At 52.4% G+C, this 23,263-nt stretch overlaps 1 protein-coding gene across 7 annotated transcripts in view; it reads left to right on the top strand.

The window, feature by feature from the left end:
- Positions 1-23,263, top strand: part of OSBP2 (oxysterol binding protein 2) — a 167,240-nt gene that overhangs the window by 120,420 nt on the left and 23,557 nt on the right. For all 7 annotated transcript variants that reach the window (XM_068910963.1, XM_068910958.1, XM_068910965.1 and 4 more), the window contains one exon: positions 21,531-21,729. In XM_068910963.1, coding sequence (XP_068767064.1) covers positions 21,531-21,729 — 199 coding nt within the window. The remainder of the gene's footprint in view (positions 1-21,530; positions 21,730-23,263) is intronic.

The raw sequence follows: 23,263 nt of genomic DNA, 5'->3' as shown, positions 1-23,263 counted from the left end.
CTCTAGGCAGAGCACTTTTCTCAGGAACATCCCTTATTGCTTCTTTAATTTAGAGGATATAAGTATGAGGGTATCTCTGACCAGACCTGTCCAGACCAGCAGTGCCTTCCCCTTTCCTGACATCCTCAGGTTCCTCTCATTGTCATTCCCTGTAGTTTTGCTACCATTTGCTGAGTTCTTACAGCTCACTTTCTGCCCCAGGCAGCCCTTTGAGAGGCCCCACAGCTTCCTCTGCACTAGGAGCATCCTGGGCAGCCTGCTGAGCAACGTAGAGGACGTGGGATCTGGGGGAGGTTGGCTTTGTCCCACCTTCCATCACCACTTGTGGACATACACAGCCGGACTCCGATCCAGCCAGATTGTTTTGGAAGTGCCTGTGCTCATGCCTCATGCGTATCCAGGGAGCCTACATGCTGGCTGATGCTCCCGCAGATGACTTGCAGATGACTTGTGCATGAAAATCATGAAGATGACTTTTGGTCCTCACCATGAATTGGGGTCTTGGCCAGGGGAGCAGTGGGACAGTGTATGCCTCCCTATTGCAGCTCTCTTCCAGAATGCTATGTTTCCCAGGGGTGCTGTGTTCACCTGCCCTCCAGAAGGCTTTGGCCTCTCTCCTGCAAGTTCCCCTTGGAGACTCATGCTAGAAGGAGATGGGGGCTGTTTCTGCAGCCAGAGTCCAAGGATGCCTCTTCCAGCACCAGATAGCTCTGCCCTGCCTGGTCTTTCGGCTCAGCCTGGTAACTTTTCTAGTCCAGCTTCGGAGAAGGAGTGTTTTGAATATTTCTGCCCAGGCAGCAGCTGTATAACAGGGGTTGCTTTTCAGTGGGGTTAGCACGTAGGAGACAGGAGTGACACTGTCAAAAATGGATGTTAGCCAGCAGTTCTGCAGAACTGGGAGACAGGCTAGCCAGTTGTTTTCAAAAACCGCACCTGCCATAGCAGTGTGAGCCCTATCAATACTCTGTCCGCTCTTCTGGGATGTGAACGTCCTTACTACCTATAAGGACACATGGTCGGACTGTAGCAAGCGCTGCAGATGTGCAGGCAGCTGCATTGTTGCTGTGCGTAACGGTTATTTACACTTTCAGGACAAGACTGGGACATAGAAGAGCTAATAGTAAGGAGACATGTCGCTGGGTCATTAATCCCTTTTCTGGTTCTGCAAAGGCTCTGTTCAGCTCTTCACCAGGCTAATGCACTGTGACACATGGCGCATCTCTTCGAGTCCCCCTTCCTGCAGTGCCTCACAAAGGACGGTTTACTGAGATGGAGGCACTGCCGTTTTGCACATCTACCCGGGAAGAAGTTACCTCCAGTGGTCACTGTTGGAGATGAGTGGAGAATAACGGGTATGCTTCAGCTGGATGTGCTACTCATAGAAATAACTTACTGCTCATCCAGCACCTCTCACTGGCTGCCTGCAGAGCAGTTTGCAAGCTCAACAGTGTGGTTAGGCACGTTGCACGAGGCTGAAACCGAGGCACAGAAAGAAGTGACTTCCTCCATGTTATGAAGCCAGCCGGGTCAGGGCTGCCCACTGGCAAACCCAGCTGCTAGCTGTCGTGTGTTGACGTTACGGCCACCCTCTGTGGGGCTGGGGACTGACGCTCTTCAATTCTGGAGTTCACTCCATTGGGTGAATGAGAAAAGACAGAGTCAAGCAGGAACCTCATTAAATCTCTCTTCGTGATAGCCATCTGCTGGAGAGAGCTATCCCAGTGCACTAGGGACGTGATCAGGCCTCCAGATGCTCTAAAAGCCCAGCACAGAAACCAGTTCCCACCCTTGCAAAGTTTCACCAAGGCAAGGGGAAGGCAGAGATGTTGACCTGTGCCCCTGAAATGAGTCTAGTCAGGGAGCAACAGGGGTTTCCTGCTCTGGGATACCGGTTTCTCGGTGATGAGGCAGCCCACTGAGACCTGCTGTTCTGGTGCTGATGACTCTGCTGCTTTGCAAACCGGCTCCCTGTGAAGGTCCGCACTCTGCTGCAATGATTTTGGTGGTCTGGGTAAGCAAAGGGGAAGGAAACGGCTCCAGCGGCCTCTCCTAGTTACAGTGCAAAAGGAGAAGAGGCCGGTGTAAAGAGCAGAGCTTCCAGGGTTAGTGCCCTCTGGCAGAATGAGGCTGTACACTCAGGGAACAGAGAGTCCATGCTGCTGGTAGCAGGCAGCAGGGAAGCCGAGCAGCAGGTAGGAGTGTCAAAAAGAGAAGCCAAAAAAGTGAGTGTTCCCGAAAAAGAGCAGCAAAACCCCACAAGGGACCATTGGGCTCCTTGGCAGCTGGGCTCTGTGAGGCTTCTCGGTGCGAGGTGGGAAAGTCCCACCTGAGCTCCCAGTACATGTTCTGTACCTGGCTCACTGTCCTGCCACGGTGCTTCCCCAGCATGCTGCAGTGCAGAGGCAGTGCCAAGCCAAGCCCTCTGGCATGGCTAACGGAGGATGCCTCTCTCTGCCCCCCAAGGTTTGGGTTGAATTTGGACAGCACTGCTGTCAGATGCTGTCACACTAAACCGTAAGCAAATGCGTCACTGGTTTGCCACTGGAGAGCAAAGCTGTGGAAACCAGGTCCTGCATATTTCCTGTGCCAAAGGTCCTTGCTGGCGTTGCTTTGATTTGTAGCCCATGAATGGTGGTGGCATGAGGGCAAAGGCCCGTAGGCCGCCCTTCAGTAGGTGACACGCTGCGAGTTTCCTCCGTACCTTGCTGTACTGTTTTGTCAGCCGCCCGCCGACCTGGGATCTGCAGCAAGAAGGAAGTGAGCCTGGGGCTGTGTTAGTAAATGAAATGAGCAGTCGGCCCCCGCACTGCTCCGCAGCGGGACATGCTGGGCCCCTCTGCAGCGCTCAGCGCGTAGCCGGTGGTAAGGAGTGGTGGCTCCTTTATGCCACTTTTCAGAACCATAATGAATACTTCCTTTTATCGTGCCTAGTGCGTGATGATTATGGATTCTGTAGCCTACATAACTGCTGTATGGGTAACAGATTAAAGGAGCCTCTGTTAACACAGCTGTATTGAAGGATTTGCCACTCTTTCCATGCTAATCCTCTCTTTATTGCTAGGGGGTGGATTACACATCCGTAACAGTGCTTGCTGCAGGCAGGCTCTTGCTGTAGTGCCAGGGCTATCCCTGGGCTACCTCTGCTGGTTTGGATCTGGGATGGGTTGGTCTCGGAGGAGCTACACCCCCCGACAGAATGTGTTTAGTAAATGGGTAGCCGAATAGATTAATTTGCTCCCTGAGAGCGACTTGTGGAAATGCAGAAGAACTGGCTCGTAGCTTTGGCGTTAGTTTACCATCTATGATGATAAAATTACTATTTTAAAGTAGTGCAGTTGCTAGCCCATTATTCAGGACAGTGACCATTGCAGTGTATTGTGACCAGTTAACAAAAGATATTGCTTCGCAGTCACATTGCACCTTTCCAACCAAGAGCCTTAGCTGACTCTCAAACTTCTTCCAACAAGCCCTCACTGAGGCTGGTTAAGGTTAGTGATTTTATCACATTTAGGTGGATGGCCCAAAATAACCCAATAAATCAGTAAAACTCTAAGGGAGACAACCTGTGAGTCCAGATCTGACTCCCACCTGATTTTAGATGTCTCCATCTGACTCTCCAGGGAGTGCCTCTTGGACTCCCTTCATAGTCCCTAGAGAGAAACAGGTGCTGCTGGGGCACAAGTCACCTCCTTGTATGGGACCTGCAGAAAGTTTAGGAGCAAGATCCTGCCCCGGGACCTCAGGTCACTAGTTACGGTCTTACTGAGATGCTGACGTTAGCAGAGTGCAGTGTGTGCCTGCAGATCATCAAGAGGTGGGGTAGACCTCACTGTGCTGTGGTGTCTTCATGCTCCCCTTCATGCTCCCCTTTGGGACATTAGTGAACTTTGCTGTGTCCATGCATTTCTGTGGCACCCATTTCCTCTGGATCCAGAGCTTCTTCCCATACAAAGTTGAGAGAGACAGAAAGAACAGCAACAGGGAATGGGATGCTTTTCAACATCTGAATGACACCTCCTGTCCCCACCGGTTTTTACTACAATTCTGCCTTACTTTTTGGTGGTATCTCTTTCACTTTCTCTCCCTATGTGCCAGCTATTATTTTACCACGACCATACCCTGTATAGCCTCTATTTTCATGCCCAGATCATGCTCATGCTCCTAATGAATGACTGTCCTGACCTGACAAGGGGCTCAGTCCAGTGCCTTCTTCCAGGCGCTCCTCCTGCCACCAATCCTTCAGACCTGCCGCTAGGAAAAGCGGCTCTCTGAGTGCCTGTGTCCTCTCTGCTCTGGGCAGCAAGGATGCTTCTGAGCAGGCTGAGGGTCATTCCAAGGGTTTCATGCAGATTTGCTGTCATTTAAGCGATCTGTGTTGATAGGGATGTTTCTCTGTGTCTCTGCTTCTGATAAGTGTCCAGACAGGCTGTCCTCAGGCCCCTTGGGTGGCTGTGTTGTACTGGCACTGTCGGGGCAGATGACTAGACTCGAAATCACGTCTCATTGCAATTTGATTGTTTATGCAAGATGATCTTAGGATTCAGGCTGGCTCCCGTCTTCCCTCTTTGCACTCCTTGTATTTTCCCTTTTGGTTTCTGATCAGAGTGTTTTAGTAGGAGGAGGAAGTTAACCCTCTCTCGCTGCAAATGCTGTGCATATCTTGCTGCTCTAAATACAAATTGCTAATTTCTTTTTCATGCCATGTGGCTGGAGCACTGACCTGGTGTTAATGTGTTCAAAGCTTGTAGGACTTAGCTAAAAAGAGAATCAGAAATTGCCTTTCCCTTCAGAGGGATTTTCTTTGGTAAGCAGCAGTGCAGATGTGTCCCTAGGTTTGATGAATCCAGGAAGGAAGTGAGCACTTATCTATGAGGCACCAGACACGTACAAATGGCAAGAAGCTCTTTGCTCCAGTGAATGAGGTAACAGCTCTTGCTGTATAATTCACCTTAGAAAAAGAGATGATTGCACACATCTGGCAATTTCCTTCTCTCCTGGAGCTCCTGGGCAATGAAGTGGTTCTTCTCCTGTGCTGTCAAAGGAGGCATCTAGATGGCGAGCAGCAAATATAATTCCGAAGAACAGTCTGTGCTTCCCTGGTAGGCTTCTTCCTTCCCCAAGCCCTGCTCCTGCAGTTAGATTCACAGGAGCTGTTCGTCTGGGACTGTTTGGGCAGGTCAGACTGCAGGCTTAAATGCATTCCCTGAACATCTTCCTGGGGTAGTTGGAGGTGTATCTCCTTGGAGGCGGTGAAATTGTTGGAGAGGGCAGCCCTGAGAGGCTTCCTCAAGAGCTCGTCATCTTCCGTAGTTCAGAGCCCGGCAGTAGGAACCTGGCCCGCCCCGATGTGATCGTTTGCCTCGGTACAACAACAGTCAGCACTTTCAATCTAGTTAAGTCATTCTCTCTATTCTGAATATCTGATATTGACTGTCTGCTCCCTGTGACATCCCAGGCTCTGAGGAGAGCATGGGAGTGTCACTGCTCCGTGCCCTGGGGGGTGGGCGATGGCTCCCCAGGAGAGGGGAATGGAGAAGCCTACTCATATGTGTCAGGCTCTCACCTTGGCAGGACGCAGGTTACCTGGAATGATGATTTTCAGCTGTATAAATATTCTGCAGGACTTTGATGACATTCCTTTTAGTCTGAAACAAACTGTGAAATCTGCTATGTTTGCCATGACAAATGTGTGAAATCTGCTAAATTTGCCTATTCTTGCTGCTGCTTCAGGGCCCTGCTGTAGATCACAAAGCTGGCAATGCGGCACTGCGTCTCCTCCTCGCAGGCAGGATCTCGGCAGCATCTTGCTTCTTTCTCCGCGCTAATTTGCAGGGGCCTCCGTGCTGCTTCTCCGCACAGACATGCTCTTGTAGGTCTTGTGCAAGACCCAGAAGACCCATGGGAAGAGCTGCGCCTGGGGAAGAGCTGCCCTCCTCCCCTCTTCCCACTCCTACCTGGAGAAGACAAATGCAAAGGCTGCTAGCCCTGCCCTGGGCAAATAGCACCGGTCAGCTTGGCTCCTGCCTCCTTGTCCTTGTGGAAGCTTCAGTCTTTATGGTGATGTGTGCTCTCGCCATCCAACGCTGATTTAGGACCCCCTATATGAATTGTTCTACCCCTGGAGGAGAAGAGGAGAGTCCTCCATCTCTTCTGCTACCAGGTCACAAGTAGTACTGGGCTTCTCCCCAGGACTTTGCACCTGTAGTGCAGATGGATGAAGCTTCCTTTTATCATTAGTGGCTGGTGATTTGCCAGAATTGCAAATAAAATGAGTTGTAAGCACCGACTGAGATGTTTGGTGATAACTAAGTGGCTTGGCTTCTTAGCCTTATCTTCTCTGGGAGGGCTGCTTTTCTTTCTTTAAACATGCTTGCTTGCAAAGTTGAGAACATCTTGGCCAGTGTTCTCAAACTTTGACTCTGTGCTGTGTTGGTGACAGGAAAAGATGTGGTTGGTCTCAATGAGCTAGCTCCAGGCTGCAACCTTGGCAATTGGACTTTTGGACTCTGTTCAGCTACTGCCTTGCAGCAAAAGCTGTGGCATGTTGTACCATGTCCCTTCTGCAAATGAAGAGAAGCTGGATCTCCCTCCCTGGAGAGGGATTTGGGGTTTACTTTAATGTGCTTGTTGCTATGTATCAGTGCTGCAGAGGTCTGCTATTGGAGACAGGTTGGGACAGCATGTGGTGGTCAAAGGCTCTCAGCTGGGCAAGGAGAGTTCTCGCTGCAAGTATGGGTGCATGAGGGAATGGCCCGCAGTTGAGGGTCAAGCAGAGCTCGCACTGGGGTGACAGTCTGTAGGACTGCACCTGGATGGGGGCAAGGCCAGAGGAACAGCTGTCCCAGCTTGTGCGCTGCACGGAAAGCCATCCATGTCACCTTTAATGGCTGAATGAAATCCCAGCAGAACTCAAGGACTTTAGACTGGCTATTTCTGGCATGAAAAACAGTTGCTTTCTGACACTGTCACTGTTTGCATGCAGGCAAGCTTTGTGAAGCACCCAAGGAACAGACAGCTGAGGAGGAACAGGCAGCCTCCTTGCATATAAAATGGTGCAGTGGCAACTGGAAAGCAAACGCACTGGGTGCTTTTCTCATGTCAGCCAATGTTCCTGCTAAGGCTGCTGCCTCTGGCTGTGGCAGTGGTGGGGCTAGGAAAGGAGGTTGTTCTGGAGGACAAGAAGGTGATCAGGAGTAGTCAGTATGGATTCACCAAAGGGAAATCATGCTTGACCAATCTGATAGCCTTCTATGATGGGATGACTGGCTGGGTAGATGAGGGGAGAGCAGTGGGTGTTGTCTCCCTGGACTTCAGCAAGGCTTTTGACACTCTCTCCCATCACATCCTCCTAGGTAAGCTCAGGAAGTGTGGGCTAGACGAGTGGACAGTGAGGTGGCTTGAGAACTGGCTGGATGGCCGAGCTCCGAGGGTTGTGGTGAATGGCGCAGAGTCAAGTTGGAGGCCTGTAGCTAGTGGTGTCCCGCAGGGGTCAGTCCTGGGTCCAGTCTTGTTCGATGTATTCATCAGTGACCTGGAGGAAGGGACAGAGTGCACCCTCAGCAAGTTTGCCGATGACACAAAACTAGAAGGAGGGCCTGATAGACCAGAAGACTGTGCTGCCATTCAGAGGGACGTGGACAGGCTGGAGAGGTGGGCGGAGAGGAACCTCATGAAGTTCAACAAAGGCAAGTGCAAGGTCCTGCACCTAGGCAGGAATAATCCCATGCACCAGTACAGGCTGGGGACTGACCTGTTGGAAAGCAGCTCTGCCGAGAAGGACCTGGGAGTGCTGGTGGACAACAAGTTAAGCATGAGGCAGCAGTGTGCCCCTGTGGCCAAGAAGGCCAATGGGATCCTGGGGTGCATGAGGCAGAGTGTTGCCAGCAGGTGGAGGGAGGTGATCCTGCGCTTCTCCTCAGCCCTGGTGAGGCCTCACCTGGAGTACTGTGTCCAATTGTGGGCTCCCCAGTACAAGAGAGACATGGCACTCCTGGAGAGAGTCCAGCGGAGGGCTACCAAGATGATTAGAGGGCTGGAGCACCTCTCCTCTGAAGAAAGGCTGCAAGAGCTGGGCCTGTTCAGCCTGGAGAAGAGAAGACTGAGAGGCGATCTGATCAACGTGTATAAATATCTGAAGGGGGAGTGTCGAGAGGATGAGGCCAGCCTCTTCTCCGTGGTGCCCAGCAACAGGACAAGAGGCAACGGGCAGAAACGGAACCACAGGAAGTTTCACCTAAACCTGAGAAAAAACTTCTTCACTGTGAGGGTGACAGAGCATTGGAACAGGTTGCCCAGAGAGGTGGTGGAGTCTCCTTCGCTGGAGATCTTCAAAACCCGTCTGGATGTGATCCTGGGCAATATGCTCTAGAGGACCCTCCTCGAGCAGGGAGGTTGGACTAGATGATCTCCAGAGGTCCCTTCCAACCTAAACGATTCTGTGATTCTGTGAAAGGAGACCATCCTCATCTCATTTCTAGGTGAAGCAGCCGGACTTTAGATTGGCTGTCCAGCAAAGGGGAAGGAGTCAGCATGTGTCCAGACATTCCCTCTGACAGCGCTGGAGGTGAAAGACCAGGCACTGTGGCTGTGAAAGAAACACTGCTAAAATGCAGCAGCTGCGATGGGGCAGTGATTGCTCAGTTTAATGCAGTGCCTGGGAGACTTTGGCATATAGGACGTGATGTGGTTTGCTTCGCGCTCAGTAAAGGCTGAGGAGCTGTGGCGCGGGTAATCTCTCTGCTAGATGCAGGTATGCAGCTGAGTTGGAGCTGATGATTGTATCTGTATGAAAGCTATATTCTCATATACACTTAGCCTTGACACCTGTGTCATATAGCTCATTTGGGAATTGCTTTCTGTTTGCTTTCACCTTGCAAACTGGGACTGCGGTCTCTTTTATGGTACATACCTGGTTCATCATTGAGCCTCTTGTCCACTGACGTTTGCGAAAATGGCTCTGCAAATGTAACATAGATTTGTGGCTATGTCTTGCTCAGAATCCAGATCAGGTTCATCTGTAACTAAATTTAGCCATCACCCTGTAAGTGTTTTATAAGCTGGATTTCAAGACATTGTTCCCAAGAAAGCTCAGTGGATGCAATTGTTTTCAGTGTTGAAGTGCCATGCCAATCCGTGAGGGATTAACGGAATGAATGAGCAATGACCTGAGATGCTGAAGTTTAGCCTGGGGTTCATGTCCCCTAGCCTCGTGGTAATCCATGCCAGGATTGGTCCAAGCCAGGCAGCTGAGAGCCCTGTGCGCTCAACAGAGTGAGATCAGCACCTTCAGGGAAAATCCGCCTGCTTTGCACACCTCTGCTTGGACAGGACTCATCACCCTCTCGCCGTGCCCACATCACAGGCGGTGACTGGCTGACACAGGTCTGAGTGGTGACGGCTGATGCTGTGGAAGGAGGATTGCACCCTGGGAAGGCAAACGCTTGAGAAAGGACGGGCTCTCTTGTGAGTTAAAGTTTAAAGCTGTTGATGGAGTGAGGAGGCTTAAAAATTAAAGCATTCGTAGAGCGCTATGGACGAGCTGCCTGCTCCATTGCTCTGTGGGGCTTAGACTTTTGTCCTGAGCAGTCTGCAAAATCTGTCGCTGTTTGGGATGAAATGGTACAACACACTGAGAGATGCTGAACTGCAGGAAGCAGAGCAAGGGGTATGAGTGGTGGCGCAGATGGTCTGGGTTTCCTGTTGGTGCTTCCACCGCCTGTTTGAGGTAAGGTAGCAGCCATGCCACGTGCCCTTGGTGGAGGCAGGTGAGTCCCCAGCCGCTCAGCCTCCCTGGCCTCTTCCGAAATGGTCATGCCCTGCGAAGGGAGGGCGACGAAGCGGGCTGTCACTCAGTGGAGTTGCAATGGGGATGCTGAGGGTGAGCTCAGCCCAGGGAACAGCTCATGAGTGATTTCAGCAGAAAAGAAATCCTCGTGGTTGCCCTGGCGTGTTTAGGTGCTGCAGTACCACTGTCGCCGCTGAACTGCCCTGGGCAGGGCTGGCGTGTGGCGGGTCCTGGGGCTGGGGTATGAGGGGCACTGGGGCAATGTGCACGGCCGTGGTGGTGGCGCAGGCTGGCACTGCTGTGACTATGAGGTGCTGGGAGAACTCTGCATCCCTGCACGCAGCCCATCCTGTCCTCCGGCTCCTGCGAGGAGGGGACATGGCGACAGCTCCGAAAGGGGCACATTGAGCTGCACCTCCACTTGCTTCTGCCTGAGTCAGCTCCTTCCCTGGGGGCTGCTCCTGGCTTTGCTGGGGCAGACTTTGGGCTTGCAGTTTTCTGCCTGCACCACTGCCACCCGCCTGGGAGAAGGAGAGCGAATATGTGGACTCGCTTGTGGGCATGGGAGCCTGCAGCTGAGCTACAACAGGAATCCTCAGCTCTTGCTCCAGGGGCCTGAGGGGCCAAGTTAGTCCCAGCTGTGTAGTGTAGCTCCGCTTGGGAGAAGCCGAGGAGGTCATCCAGCACACGGGCGGTCCTGCGTGCTGCAGATACACTCCCCCCCAGGTGGTGAGCTGCAGACGTGTTCACCGTGGACTCTCCCAGCTCTGTGTAGTCCTGAGTTGCTCTCCACTGGGTCAGTGAGAACAGCAATGCATCAGGGCTTCTTCACGGTGCAAGCACTCAAAGAGCTTTTCCAGTGAGGAGAGTGAAAATTAGAGGAACATCAGCAAATCTATTAAGGAAAGTTGCTCCCTTTTTTGTGCTGCATGGTTTGCTCTCATCATGCACCATCTCTATCCAACACAAAAAGGAAAGCTGCCCGGGGCTGGCTCACGCACCCCCCACGCCATCTACGGGACCTGCCTAATGGGAATTCCTGAGCCTCAAGTACTTCTCTGCAGAGGGCACGTTAGCAAGAAGAGCACCAAGTCATTTAGCCAACTCTGAATCCTGCTGGCTGCAGAGCCAGCACAGAGCGCTGAAGCGCCTGGGCTCTGATGCTGACCCACCGCGGCTCCTTGTAGCTGCTGCTGCACTTTGCCAGATGGAGTGCAATGGCTACTTGATTCCTGCGCTGGACATCTGGCGAGAGGCAATGATGCGCAGGAAGATATGCTAACGGGCTCTCTCGAGGACTCCATCTTATTGCTCAGAGCTCGAGCATCGATTCTTGCAAATGTCCAAGAAAATCACCATGCTCTCACAGTCAGGGGGCTAGGGTGAAAATCCTTCTTGCAATTAATATGCTTGTCTTCCTTTGCTAGGATGCTGTTGCAGTGTCGAGTGTATGTTTGCTAACGGTGTGTTCGGTGCCGTAGATCCATGAGCGCTCTGTGGATGACAGCCGGGGAAGAGATGCTTGGGGGTCACCTTTGAAAGTGCCAGCAATGCTTAATGCACTGCAGCCCCGTGGAGTTACATCAGTAAAATCAGATCTTACTTAAAGCAGTCCCTTCTGCTGCCCTCCAGATCTTGGAGTCTGGAGAAGACTTTCCTTTGTGGAGGAGCAAAAGAGGCTCTTCCTTTCCTCTTGCCCCAAAAGCTTTGCTGCTCTCACTGTTACTAGGCCACGTGGAGGCTTCTCCATTGCTCCCGGGAAGTGGGGCAGGTAGACACTGTGCCGGCAATTTGAAATAAAGTCGTGTGTGGATTTGAAGAGGAAAGAGCCAACCCTTGCCAGGTTTGTCAAAACTGCTGCTTGGAGAGGATTTTCTGGGGAGAGGGAGAGGGGGAGGTTCATTTGACATGATGGTAGAGCTGGCATTGGAACAGCCCGAGGGTTAAATCCTGCCCTGGGCTGTGCAGGGGTTTGTCAGGCCCCCCCTTGCTACAATAGGAGCTTGACAGAGCCCCCAGGGTTCCCAGCTGCTGTGCAGCACGGGCTCAAACCCTCCTGCCTTTCCTGCTGGCTATTAGCTCATGCAAGCTCTGTGCCGCAGTTTGTCTGTGGGCTCGCCTGGGGACCCCCTCTGCGCCTGGCAGCGCTCCAGGCACGGGGGGGCAGCTGCCAGCGCCCCTGCTTCAGCTCGGAGAGCAACAGCGGTGAGCTTTGGGTCGAGGCAGATGTGAAGCAGTCAGGAGACATGAGCGTTGGCGTGTGGCACATGGAGGTAAATGATGATTTGGGGGATTATTTGAGGTTTGCTTGCTGCTGCTGCATCCCTTGGGACACCTTTGGGCTCCTCTGCCTGTGGTGCTCAGCCTGTCTCTGCCTTGATCCCCAGGGGACATTGCAGGTTCTGTTTTCTCCAAAAAGCTTTGTAATCCTTCCCATGCAAAGCCCTCAACCCTGCCCAACCTGTTAGACCTGCCAATCTGCATGTGTCAGCCTGGGTTCAGCCTCTTGGGAGCCTTAGCAGTGCAAAGTGGCAGCAGCAATGCGTGACGGCCTGAATTGTTTTGTTCGTTTGCAAAGGAGCGATCAGAAACTGGTCTCCTCTTGGCCGTACAAGCACTCTCAGATCCCTTTCTGTCCGTCCTAGGCTTGCCCCTCAGTCCCCTTTGCTGCTGCCTAGATTGCCCTCACCCCCATGCTTGCTGTCCCGTCCTATCCACGGCTGTGCTGATGGGGCATTTCCCCATCCTCACCTGCACTTTGTTGCCCTTGGTCTCTTTTTCCTTTTCTCCCTGATGTCCCATATGCTTGTCATTGTACTCTTCCTCACTCTTGCTTCCTGCTCCTGCAACCCAGCCTGGTGTTTCCAGCTATTTCTTGGCATTATTTCCTGGAGGTCCTGCAGCCCCTTCAGGTCTCTTCTAGGGCTTCCCTCAGCCTTCCCCTGTACCTGCTTGCACCGTCCTGCCTCCACCCTCAGCGCTGGAGAACCTGGGACTCTTCTTCCTTCCTCAGCTTGTCTTGCTGACCTTCCTCCCCCTGCAGTGCTCTTGTGCTGAGAGCATTCTTGCTTCCTCGCCCTTTGCTGCCAACCCCTTTTTCTGTCTGCATAGTCCACCTTTTCTCAGGTCCCTTTCTCGCCCTGCTCAGTAACTCCTCCCCCTCTCTGGGGGGTTTCTGCCTTGTTCGCTTTGCTTCTGCCTAGTGCTGCCGGTAGGACACGGAGGGCTCGTGCTGTTTGCATGGAGCACTGTCTCTCTTCTGTAACTGCACTGAACAACCCTGGGAGCCGGTAAAGACATGAGAAAGGTGCTCAGCCGGCTGGAAGAAGCATCTGGCCACTGATTGATGTCACTGAGGATGGCTGCTCAGGAAGAGCAAAATCTTTCCAGCCTAAAGCAGGGGATCTGGGCTGTGTTTCTAAAGTGGCAGGCCTCTGGCTGACCTGCCCCTGGAGGAGTCTTGTGAACAGTTTCCTCTTTCCGGAGGAGTTGTTTTATCTGGGTGACGTGGGGTGTCCTTGTCTGTGCGTCCCACCATATAGAGCAGCACCATGTCTCACTGGTGTGTCTCCCCCGTTTGTTAGCTGTACAGCTCCAGGTGTGGTACGTCAAACAGGTCTTTTTATGTGTCTTGAGGGGATGGAGGCAGCGTACTACAGTTTTCCTAGAAGCAGAAGATAGATCATGGGGAAAGTGTGCAGTTCTTTCGACTTTTGCAGCTCTAATGCAAGCACTGTGAAAATCGTAAGTGCTATTGCAATGCCCTGTGCCTGCTACTGAATGTTCCCACGGATCTGCCTGGGTGGCTGAAGTGCACTGGGATGCCGTGTGCTCGCAAAAGGAAAGCTGATCTGTGTGTCTGGGCTGGCTTTGCTGAGAATTAGTCAATCGGTGCTTAGGGAAAGGCAGAGCTGGGTGCAGCCTGCCCTCTGCCCCCGCCAGCACCCGTGTCTGGGGGGCAGCCGTCAGCACAGGAAAGTCATGTCATGTCCTTCGGTGGAAGGCACCAGTGAGCAGTATTTTAATCATTACTTCTGACAGATGAGGAGGGCTCCAGCTGCAGAGACCATCAGATAGCACAGCAGTGTTTAATATGCATGTTTCTTTGCCTTAGGAAAAGATTTGCATGGCATTGCTGCTCCTTGCTCGAACAGGTGCTACAGCCTTTGCAACCAAATGCTGGAGCTTTAACATAACATCCCAGCGAGTCTCCCTGTTGTGTGGTTGCAGAGATCAGCTAGGCTGGGAACAGCAGGAGCAGCCTTGACTAAGGTGGCTGCAGAGCTGAGGTCTGGTGGTGGAGGTTTGGATGGTGTAAGGGCATGCACTGCCTTTGCAGGGTCTGTCCTGGACCCTAACACGTTGGGGATGCAAGCTGGGGTGAGTTGGGCCCTGTGGTCATCAGACAGGTTGAGAGAGGGTGGGAATTGCACAGGCACTGGCTTTATTTTGGTTTCATTGCCGAGGTGTGGTCATAGAAAAGGGTTTTGGTTGCCTGCACGGCAGTGGATACAAGTGACGATCTGAGCAAAGGATGGAGCTCAGAGCATCGCTTTGGCCAGGGGCCAAGATGCTGCTTGTTATGGACCGAGGGAGCAGCCTTGCTTCTGCTTACACCTGCATGAATCAGGACTAGAGCTGTTAAGGTCAGTGGAGTGAAGTGGCTGTAAAAGGTGTTTGTGAGAGCAGGATCAGGCCCAGGGCAGTGGGCAAAAGGGGAGCAAGCTGAGACCTCAGGAGGGCCTGGGATGTGAGGGCGGTACCCTGGCACTGGCCCACGGTACAAGACTCTGCTTTGAGAAGCTCCGTTGATTTCAGTCACTCTTTTTTTTTGTCAGAGTCGTGGGGAAGAGGAGGGCCCTAACCACTAGGCCTTCCTCCTGCTCCATACTCATCCTATAAACACAGTGAAGGCGGGGTGACTGGGGAGCAAAAGATGAGTCATGCTGGGGCATTAGCAGTTCTCACCATGTCTCTCCATATGGATCAGTGAGCATCCATAGCTGCAGTCACCTTTGTGCATGAGGGTTAGTTTCCTTCACTTTCCCTTGCTTATGAGGTACATGCCCTGGTGATCTGGGGGGAGAGGTCACAGCACCGGAGAAGCCCAGGTCCAGCAGAGCGTTTAGGCTGCAGTACGCTAGGTCTGGCTGGTATCGGCAGAGCTCCCTGCAAGCTCGAGACTGGAGGTCTGAGGTGTGTTCTGGCTCAGGGATGAGCTCTGTTGACAGAGGCGGAGGTGGAAAAATGTTCCCTGGGCCCTGTTTGGTGTCAATTTTAACTCCGTGCCATGATGTGGATGTTTGTGGTCTTCACTTTCACACTCTGCACGATCTTGCAATAAAACCAGATTAATAAGCTCGCTTCACCGTTAAGCTGATGCTTGCAACTAAAGGTCTGGGGTTGCAGAACCTTGTCTCAGGATGTTCTTCTGTTACCGCCTCTGATGTATCCCGGCGTTCGCATGGCATCACTTGTCTTCAAATAAATGACCATGAGAATTGCCAGTCTTGAGGAGACATGGGGCCGTCCAGTCTGTGTCCTGGCCGCAGCAGTAGCCCTAGGCATTGGTGTCGGCAGACAGCACAGTACCCCATGGTGGGCAAGCAGGGATGTGCACGAAAGGCTTTGAACCTTGGTTGGGTCAGTTGTGTGTCCGTTCTGGAGCCCCTCTGGCCTCACTGGGAGGGCAGTCTTCTGTTTCCTGACAAACTTGAGATCTGGTTCTGCACCCTCAGCCTCCCTTGGGGTGAAAAGGCTGCTCACTGCCATCACCCTGCTGGGTTAGAGCCTACCCATGAGCCATCTGGCTGGCTGAGATTTCTAATCCTGTTCTGCTGGATCTTGGAGCTGGAAAGGAGCCACTTGCAATGCTTCAGCCTCCATTTTCCATCAAGGAGCATTGCCAGGACAGGACTGGTGTCACAGATCTCCTGAAATAGATACCTCGTAGGCTTGTGCTTTTCCCAGCTTAGGGACACCCCATGCAGCAGCTCTCACAGGACACCCGTCAGCAGCTATCTTTTCCTTCTCCCACGGTGCTGATGCAGTTTATGAATACTTTGTGTTTGAAGCAAATAACACAAGGAGGGAAATACATCAAAACACCAATTCCTGCAATGGCAGGGGCTGCAAGAGAAATACAGCTCGACAGCAGCTGCCATCTCCCTGGGCAGGCTGAACGGCAGGAGGGAGTCCAGCATCCTCCTTACTCCAACTCCACGTGGTTCCTGAGGTCCCAAAGCACTCTAATAAGCTGAATTATCCTCCACTCTTAGAAGTGGCACCCACCCCTGGTGTGGGTGATGGGCATCCGCTTAAAAACTCAAATGGGCCAGACAGGAGCAACGTTAATTGCACGTAGTTGTACCAGCAGGTTTGGGAAGACAGGAGACCACTGTCCTAGGGAAGATTCACCAATGGCACTGTGGCATTGCTGCCTTTGGTTGGTGAGGGCCTGTGGGACGCGGTGGGCCAGGGATGGTGGCAGGTTAAGAGGAGACCTTTGCTGCGAGTGATGCTGCTCTTTGGACATGTTGGGCTCAGCTCATAGGCCATGCAGCCCCCAAGCCCTGAACCTCATAGGCAGCTGCTCTTGGCAGGGTTGGTGCCTCCATATGCTTCGTTAGATCTCGAGCATGGTAGTTTTAGTGTCCATTATGATGGGACGGCTCTGGTTACCTTTCGCCAAGGCAAGAGGGTCCGCACAGACTTCCAGGTCAGGCTGAGCAGTGTCGGGGCGGGTCGCAACCTCTGCACGCTGTGCACGCGGCACTGGTGGCCTTTCGCCAAAGGGAAGCCTGATCAGAGTGGGAGTTTAACGTTTAACTTTTTCAGAAGAGGGAACTCACTTTCACCTGCTTAAAAAGGGCTTCTTGCAGGGACCAGGGCTGCGCAGAGAAATAAAACCCCTGGTGCAACCGTGCAAGTGAACAGCACTTGGGACGTGTGAAGGAGACGGAGCCCGTTCTCTCTCTGCTCCTGGGTGTGGCCTCATTCACAGCTCCGGCCTCATGGCCCCACAGGGAGAGTCCTGAGGAGGCCAGTGGCAGGCTTGGGCACCTCCCCCTACTCCAAATCTCCCCCGTCCTCCCCATACCCTGTCCTCCCGTAAATCTGTGCAGGCACAGGTTGTGGGATGCTGCAAGGAGCATTGTCCCAACCCGCTGCTCAGGTGACACAGCTACTTGGGCTGCGGGGAGGTCCCACTGCCTCCTGTGTGGTGTCTTGTGCACCCTGGGAAGCCATGGTGGCAGATTTGGCAGCATCAGGACCATCTGGGACCTTCCTGAAACCTCCCGACCTGGCCACGCTCAAGCCTGGCTTGGTGGAGATGTGGAGGAGAGCGTGCACAGCATCGATGGCCATTTCTCAATGGTGTGGATTTTTTGACATGGATAGGGATGAAGTTACTCTGCAGATATCCCTTCTGTAACAGGAAGCGTGGCTCCTCAGAGAAACTCTGGAGCCTTGAGACAGGAGGACCCAAGGTTTTATCTGTTACAGTTCTTATTTAGGACATTGATGGATCCTGAGATTTCTCCTCCACTTCCTTTGGGCTTCCAGTTCTCTTATGAAATGCTTGGAAAGGCTGCCTTCATGTAGCTCATCTGTAATCACCTACTTTTTCCATAATTTACCCTTATACCAGCAATGTTCCATTTCCCGTAACAATCTTAAAAATTGCATTTAATTGCAGAAGGATAATTACAGGTGATGTCCTAGTGCATCATTTGAAAACATGCAACCTCCTGAGCTGGGGACAGCTGGTAATTTCCATATTATGTTCCAGCGAGCGGCACTGAAATGAGTATTTCTGTGCCAGCAGCGTGGGCTCTGACTGCAGAGACAGGCCCTTCAGAGCAGATAATGAGCTTTCCCTGGCTGCGAAGGTCAAGGCCGCTATCTGATTACTTACCATTGTGGTATCATCCTCTTATCGCAATACATCAGCGTAATAAAAGAAGTTAGCGTGCCAGCTTGGGCCACAGTTTAATTTTATCTAGTGATGACAGTTTTCAGAAAGGCACAAGGGTAAAAAAAAGTCTTTTTCTTGGAAGGAGACTTCAACTTGAGGCTGGGAAATGCAGTGTCTGTCCTGTGTGCCTTTGCCGCATGCTCTGTGGCTGCTGGCTAGCTAGCAAATGAGTCTTCTCTGGGTGGAGGAGAGGAGCTGAGCTGCTGCCGGAAAATGAGACGAGAATGCAGTGATTTATGAAGTGCCCTGAAAATCTGCAGTCCAGTCTCTTATTCTTCCCTCATCAGGAGCAAGGAGAGCTTTGGCAGGCCTCGGCTATGCCCTTTGGCACCCTGCTCTCCCGGGAGCATCTCCTTCCCGTGCCCATCCATGCAGCCCTATGAGATCTGTGCTCATGTGAGGAGGAATGGGATGGTCCCTGTCCAGTTGAGGGGCTGGGGGATGTCAGGAGGGTGAGGATGGGAATACAGCTATGGGACAGGACTGGCAGACCTGATGGGGTGCCCCACACTTCCCTGCCTGCCTCCAGTGGGAAGTGAGGTGGTGAGGGTCGGTGCATCAGCCCGGAGCCGAGCCTGGCCCGTGGTGCGGGGAAGAAGCAGGGCACCAGGGTGCTCCATCCTCATTCATGAGCAGCTGAGCTGATCCATTGGTCACTGCCACTAAAACTGCTCGTCCCTCTCAGCCCTGCACCGGGAGGCAGCGATTTCCACCCTCTTTCCTTGTGGGTGATACAGCCTTACTGACATTTCAACATGATGCTAGCAGGGGCATGTTTATTGAGGTGAGGTAGGTACATATATTTCTGTAGCCTTGGCAGCGCTTCTGAGTTGCTTCCTAGCATCACTGATGGCTGCAAATGAAAATGCAGGGGCCGAGAAGCTATGGCTGTAGGACAAACCCGTGTTCAGAACTTGCAGATGTTTTCTGGCTGAGTTATTTCTGCCTAACAAAACTGCATGCAGTTGCATCTTGTTAGAGAGCCTTAATGATGCTGAATAATAATGTATAGTGTAGCTCACCCTGGGGGCTGCTTAAATATACCAGTCCACACTTGTAAGAGGAGGAGGTTTGCAAGAATGTGCAGCCTGTAGATTTAACTTCACCCTGGCCAGCGTGATGCTCAGATTGATCCTGCAGAAACCTGCCTCTGGACTTAGCTCTGCAGAGCTAGAGCAACCCAGAGACTGCATTCGGGGTCGAATTGAGACTGTGTAAGCCTGCATAGGGGTCATGTCCTTCTGTGCAAGTCCTTTGATGCAAATATTAGGAAGCAGGAAACAGCTGAAGTGAATAAAAAGTAAAACATCCCTACAAATATGATGCGTTACACCAATTTTTTCCAACAGACAACTGGGAATAGAGTATGTAGGTAACGACTACAACGGCAGCTCTAAACTCGTCGCATTTGTCGTTCCTTTATCTGATCTAAGTTTCGTCCCTGCCTCTTCCCCTGGAATGGGGAGTTTGCTTATGTGAAACTGGGAAGTGACTTCATGGGGGACGTTGTGGTGCTCAGGATGTAACCAAAGACATGCGCACTCATCCCAGCATATTTTCCCATATTTCACACGTTATGGTATTAGTTTCCTCTGTTAACTGCTGCTTCACCTGAAATGTGAAATCCTGCAGCTCTTTATCACTTTCCTGATGATTTTTTTCTGATGTTTTTAAAGGAAGGATTTCTTAAGTTGGATTAGACTCAAATTCTGCTCCTATCCAAAGGAAAGGTTTCACGAAAAACTAATGAGTCGAAACTTTTTTTTGGTCAAATCCTGGTAATTCCAGGACACTTTATGGAAGCTGAAACCCAGAGCCTAGTGCTTGCACGGAGAGCAGCACTAACCAGATATTCAGGTAAAATCTGTCAGTCCAGGTTTTGAGTAAGGTGCAAAGAACTGCATGAATCTCGTGTGAAATCCAAGTAGATTGAAACAGAAAATGTCTAGGTCCTGTTGTTGGTCAGAAGTCTGTTAGATATGCAAAATTCTCTCCCTTTTTAGTCATTTGAATTGTTTTCAATTGTTTCGGTCAGCATTTATATTAAGAGTTATGTTATGTTCTTAACTTTGTATGGTAATGTGATGGAGCTAGCCAAACATCATCTCCCATACCAAAACACAGTTATTCTGCCGGTGAGATGCCACTCTGCTTCCAAACTCCTGTAAAATTTTTGTAAAAATCACATTTTGCCACTTTTAAACATAATAAGAAGTTTAGGGAGTCTCCTAGCTGGCCTTGCACAGATTTAGGGGAGAGAAGAGGAGGTGCAGTCCCGTGTCTGAGCACACATTTAATTTCACATGTGGTTAATTGCAAAGGGAGTTGTGGAGCCGAGGAGACTCGGTATTTCGGTCAAACATGAAAAAAATCTAAAAATAGAGCTCTTAAGTCTCTCCCTCTTGTCAAACAATAGAAACGCAGCTTCTTGGAGCTGGCAGCAAGTGGACGTCCTGCACCCGGAAATAGCCCATTGTCCATGCAGAGCCGCATCCAGCGCACCTGAGGGAGAACACGTGGCTCCATGGGGTTGGCGCTGTCCTGGCTGTGCTCTGGGGACTGTCAGCGAAGAAGCAGTGGGGATGACTTTAAATGGAGCCTCTTTCCCGCAAGGGATGAGGCAGAGAGCAGTCTTCGGTCTCCTGTGTGCCTCCAGGCTGCCTCTGGGAGGAAATCGCTTTGGGTCACTCTGGGCTGGGGCTGATGCCCGGTCCTCTCCTTCCTCCAGACCCCACTGGGGTTTGTAGCAAGCCTGGCAGTGCCTTGTCACAGTGTGTTTATGGGTGTGTGGATGCTGAACAGACCTGCGTCAGGTTGATGACGTACAGGATTAATGCCACCGAGGAGTTCTCCTGTGCAACCACACAAGCCTTAGTCCTAGCGTCTCCGCTGTCCCATTCCTGGTGGCCCAGGGCAGGGACCTGCGGGTGCCGCGAGAGCCCCATGAGCGGTTGAGCCCTCCTTCCCTTGCTATGCTGAGCATGTGTGCATGCATCCTTGTGTCTGATTTGTCCCATTCCCCTGAAAAGGACACATCACAGAAAGACTAGGGCTTTCAGCTGTCACAGATACATTGCAGGGGACAGGCCTGGCCCTTCACCATCTCCTGGGCTGTGCAGGCAGCTCTGTGGAGAACCCGGGCAGCCCCCCCTCTCTGTTTCCTTGGAGGAAAGGGCTCTCCAGCTCACAGGCTGAGCTTCTGCGGCTACGTCTATGCATCACCTGGGGACGCATCATCCTGTCTGGCCTCTCTGTGTCTCCTGAGGCTGCTGCTTGAGTTCCCAGGCTGCTTATCTTGGAAAAGGATTGGCTAAAGTTTCTGAAAGTCCAGTCTGGACTTCCTGGGATGGGAGCTTTATCAGAGCCATCAGTGGGGAGGAGAGCACGAATAGGAAATGGGGGTTGTGCTGAACCCACTCGGTGAGTTACCAGGCTCTTGTGGGAGATGAGGCATCACATCGGAGTGATGGCTTCCCAGACCCATGGGGTCTCCCATGGGGATCCTCCGCGTTGTGGCCACCTCAGCTGAGATGATGAAGGTTTGGATGATCTGAGTTATACTGTTCTTAGCTCCAGGGACATGGGAATCATGCACAGCTCTGGAGCTGCGCTTCTTAAAACAGCGATACCGGCCTAGGAGGAGGTGGAGTAGTGAGGAGCCACCTTGGGAGTTAAAAATGTGTCAGTCCCTGTAACGAGTTCCTGGGTTGCAAGGGCTGTGCTGGGTGATCACTGCTGGCTCCTGACATGCTCCCGCCTCTCCTGCAGGCTTGCCGTGATTTCCTGGACTTAGCGGAAACTCACAGTCGAAAATGGCAGCGGGCACTCCAGTATGAGCGAGAGCAGAGGATCCGCCTGGAGGAGACAATTGAGCAGCTAGCCAAGCAGCACAACAGCTTGGAGCGAGCCTGCCGAGGGGCCCCCGGCCTGTCATCAGGTGGCACGGGCATTGCCAACGCTGCCAAGGGTGAGTGCTGCTGGGGTGGGTGCCAACATGGGAGCACTGGATGCTGTGGGCGACTGCCCCATACTCAGCAGCCAGCGATGGGCATGGCTACAGGGCAGAGCCCTGGAGGGAAGCCGTAAGGACAGCAGGGAAGAACGAGGGCTTTCCACCCCATTGCTGCTGGTGGGCTGGATGGAGGGCAGCAGCTGGGATTAGAAGGATGCACAAGCCCTATAGGCCCGTGAATTTTTGTCTTAAGTACAAGCTGGTTGAAAGGCAGTGGTACCCTTTGTAGAGGTGCTAACGCAGCTCACCCTTGGTGTGTTCCCACGGGAGCCCTGGAAGCATCTCTGATTGTCCAGCTGCTCTTGCCTGTGGACTTGTGTCTCCCCAGGCTTTTGGAAATCAGTGCAGGAGAGGGAAGTGTCCCTAGACCTGTTTGCCCACCTGTACTTTGGAATATTTGAATGGCCTTAACCCTGACTTGCAGGCGTGTCTCTGGCCACTGGACGGCAGGTTTATCACTCAGAGGCACCCAACAGGTCCCTCATGCTGCTGATTGCACTGCTGGGTAGGGAGGCTGGTGTCACAGCTCGTTTGCTGTTCACAGGAATTAGCAGGCAATAAAATCTAATGGCTTCTGATATCAGTGCCAAATCCTCTCCTTCCATGAAGAAGGCAGTAGTTGTAGTCTGGTAAAGGAAAACTGCAGATAGAGCCTGTCTTATTTTTAAAGAACTTGGACTAAGGGAGAGAATAGCTACCATTGGAGGGGATGACTTATGTTACCCTCATTCCGGACACCTCCCAGCGTGCCATACATCACAGCTGGGGTGGGCAGAGGCTCAATCAGTTTAGACAACGACACAGATCCAGACTGACCTGACCATAGACCCCATTGCGAGAGGTGACCTTGCTCTTCCGGTGGTTCATCCCCAAGCAAGAAGAACGTAGCCATCATGCCAGGAAGGAGGTAAATTTTCCGCACCGGGAAGATGCGTGAACGACTCAGCAGTACAAGGCGCTGCAGTGAGATGGCCAAAGCCTGCAGACCAGGTGTCCTGCTTTCGCTGTTTGGCTGCACAGCGCCGGGCTGTCCCAGGTCGGCGTGGCTGCTGCAGCATCCCTTCTTGCTAGTGCAGCAGTACCACCTGGTAGCCCCAAGCAGGATCAATGTCCCTGAGCTCCCTGATGGAGAAGGACATTGTCCATCTTCAGACCTCACATTTTAACGTGAACCTAAGTTGAGGTGACAGGCACTGGGAGCCAAGCAGGGCAGGTGGCTGCAGGCGAGAGCAGCAGTGGGCACCGCCACACAGTTCTGTGGCTGCGGGTCGCTTGGAGAAAGAGGTGCTTTATAGGCTGTCAGCTCTCCGTACCTGCCCTGCCTTGTCGTGGGTGCTCAGTTACACGGAGAGGGTGCTTGACTCATGACTTTGAGGCAGGGCGGCCAGGCAGGTGCCCGAGGTGGGGCTCTGCTTGGGGAGGGCGCAGGCAGCGGCACAGCAGGCAGGGCAGGAGCGGGCACCCTGTGCCTCCAAAGCAGCTGGGTTTA

The sequence above is a fragment of the Struthio camelus genome, chromosome 17 (assembly GCF_040807025.1).
Source record: "Struthio camelus isolate bStrCam1 chromosome 17, bStrCam1.hap1, whole genome shotgun sequence".
NCBI lineage: Eukaryota > Metazoa > Chordata > Aves > Struthioniformes > Struthionidae > Struthio > Struthio camelus.
Note: the sequence above shows the minus strand (reverse complement) of the source record. Positions and strands in the feature narration are given on the sequence as shown.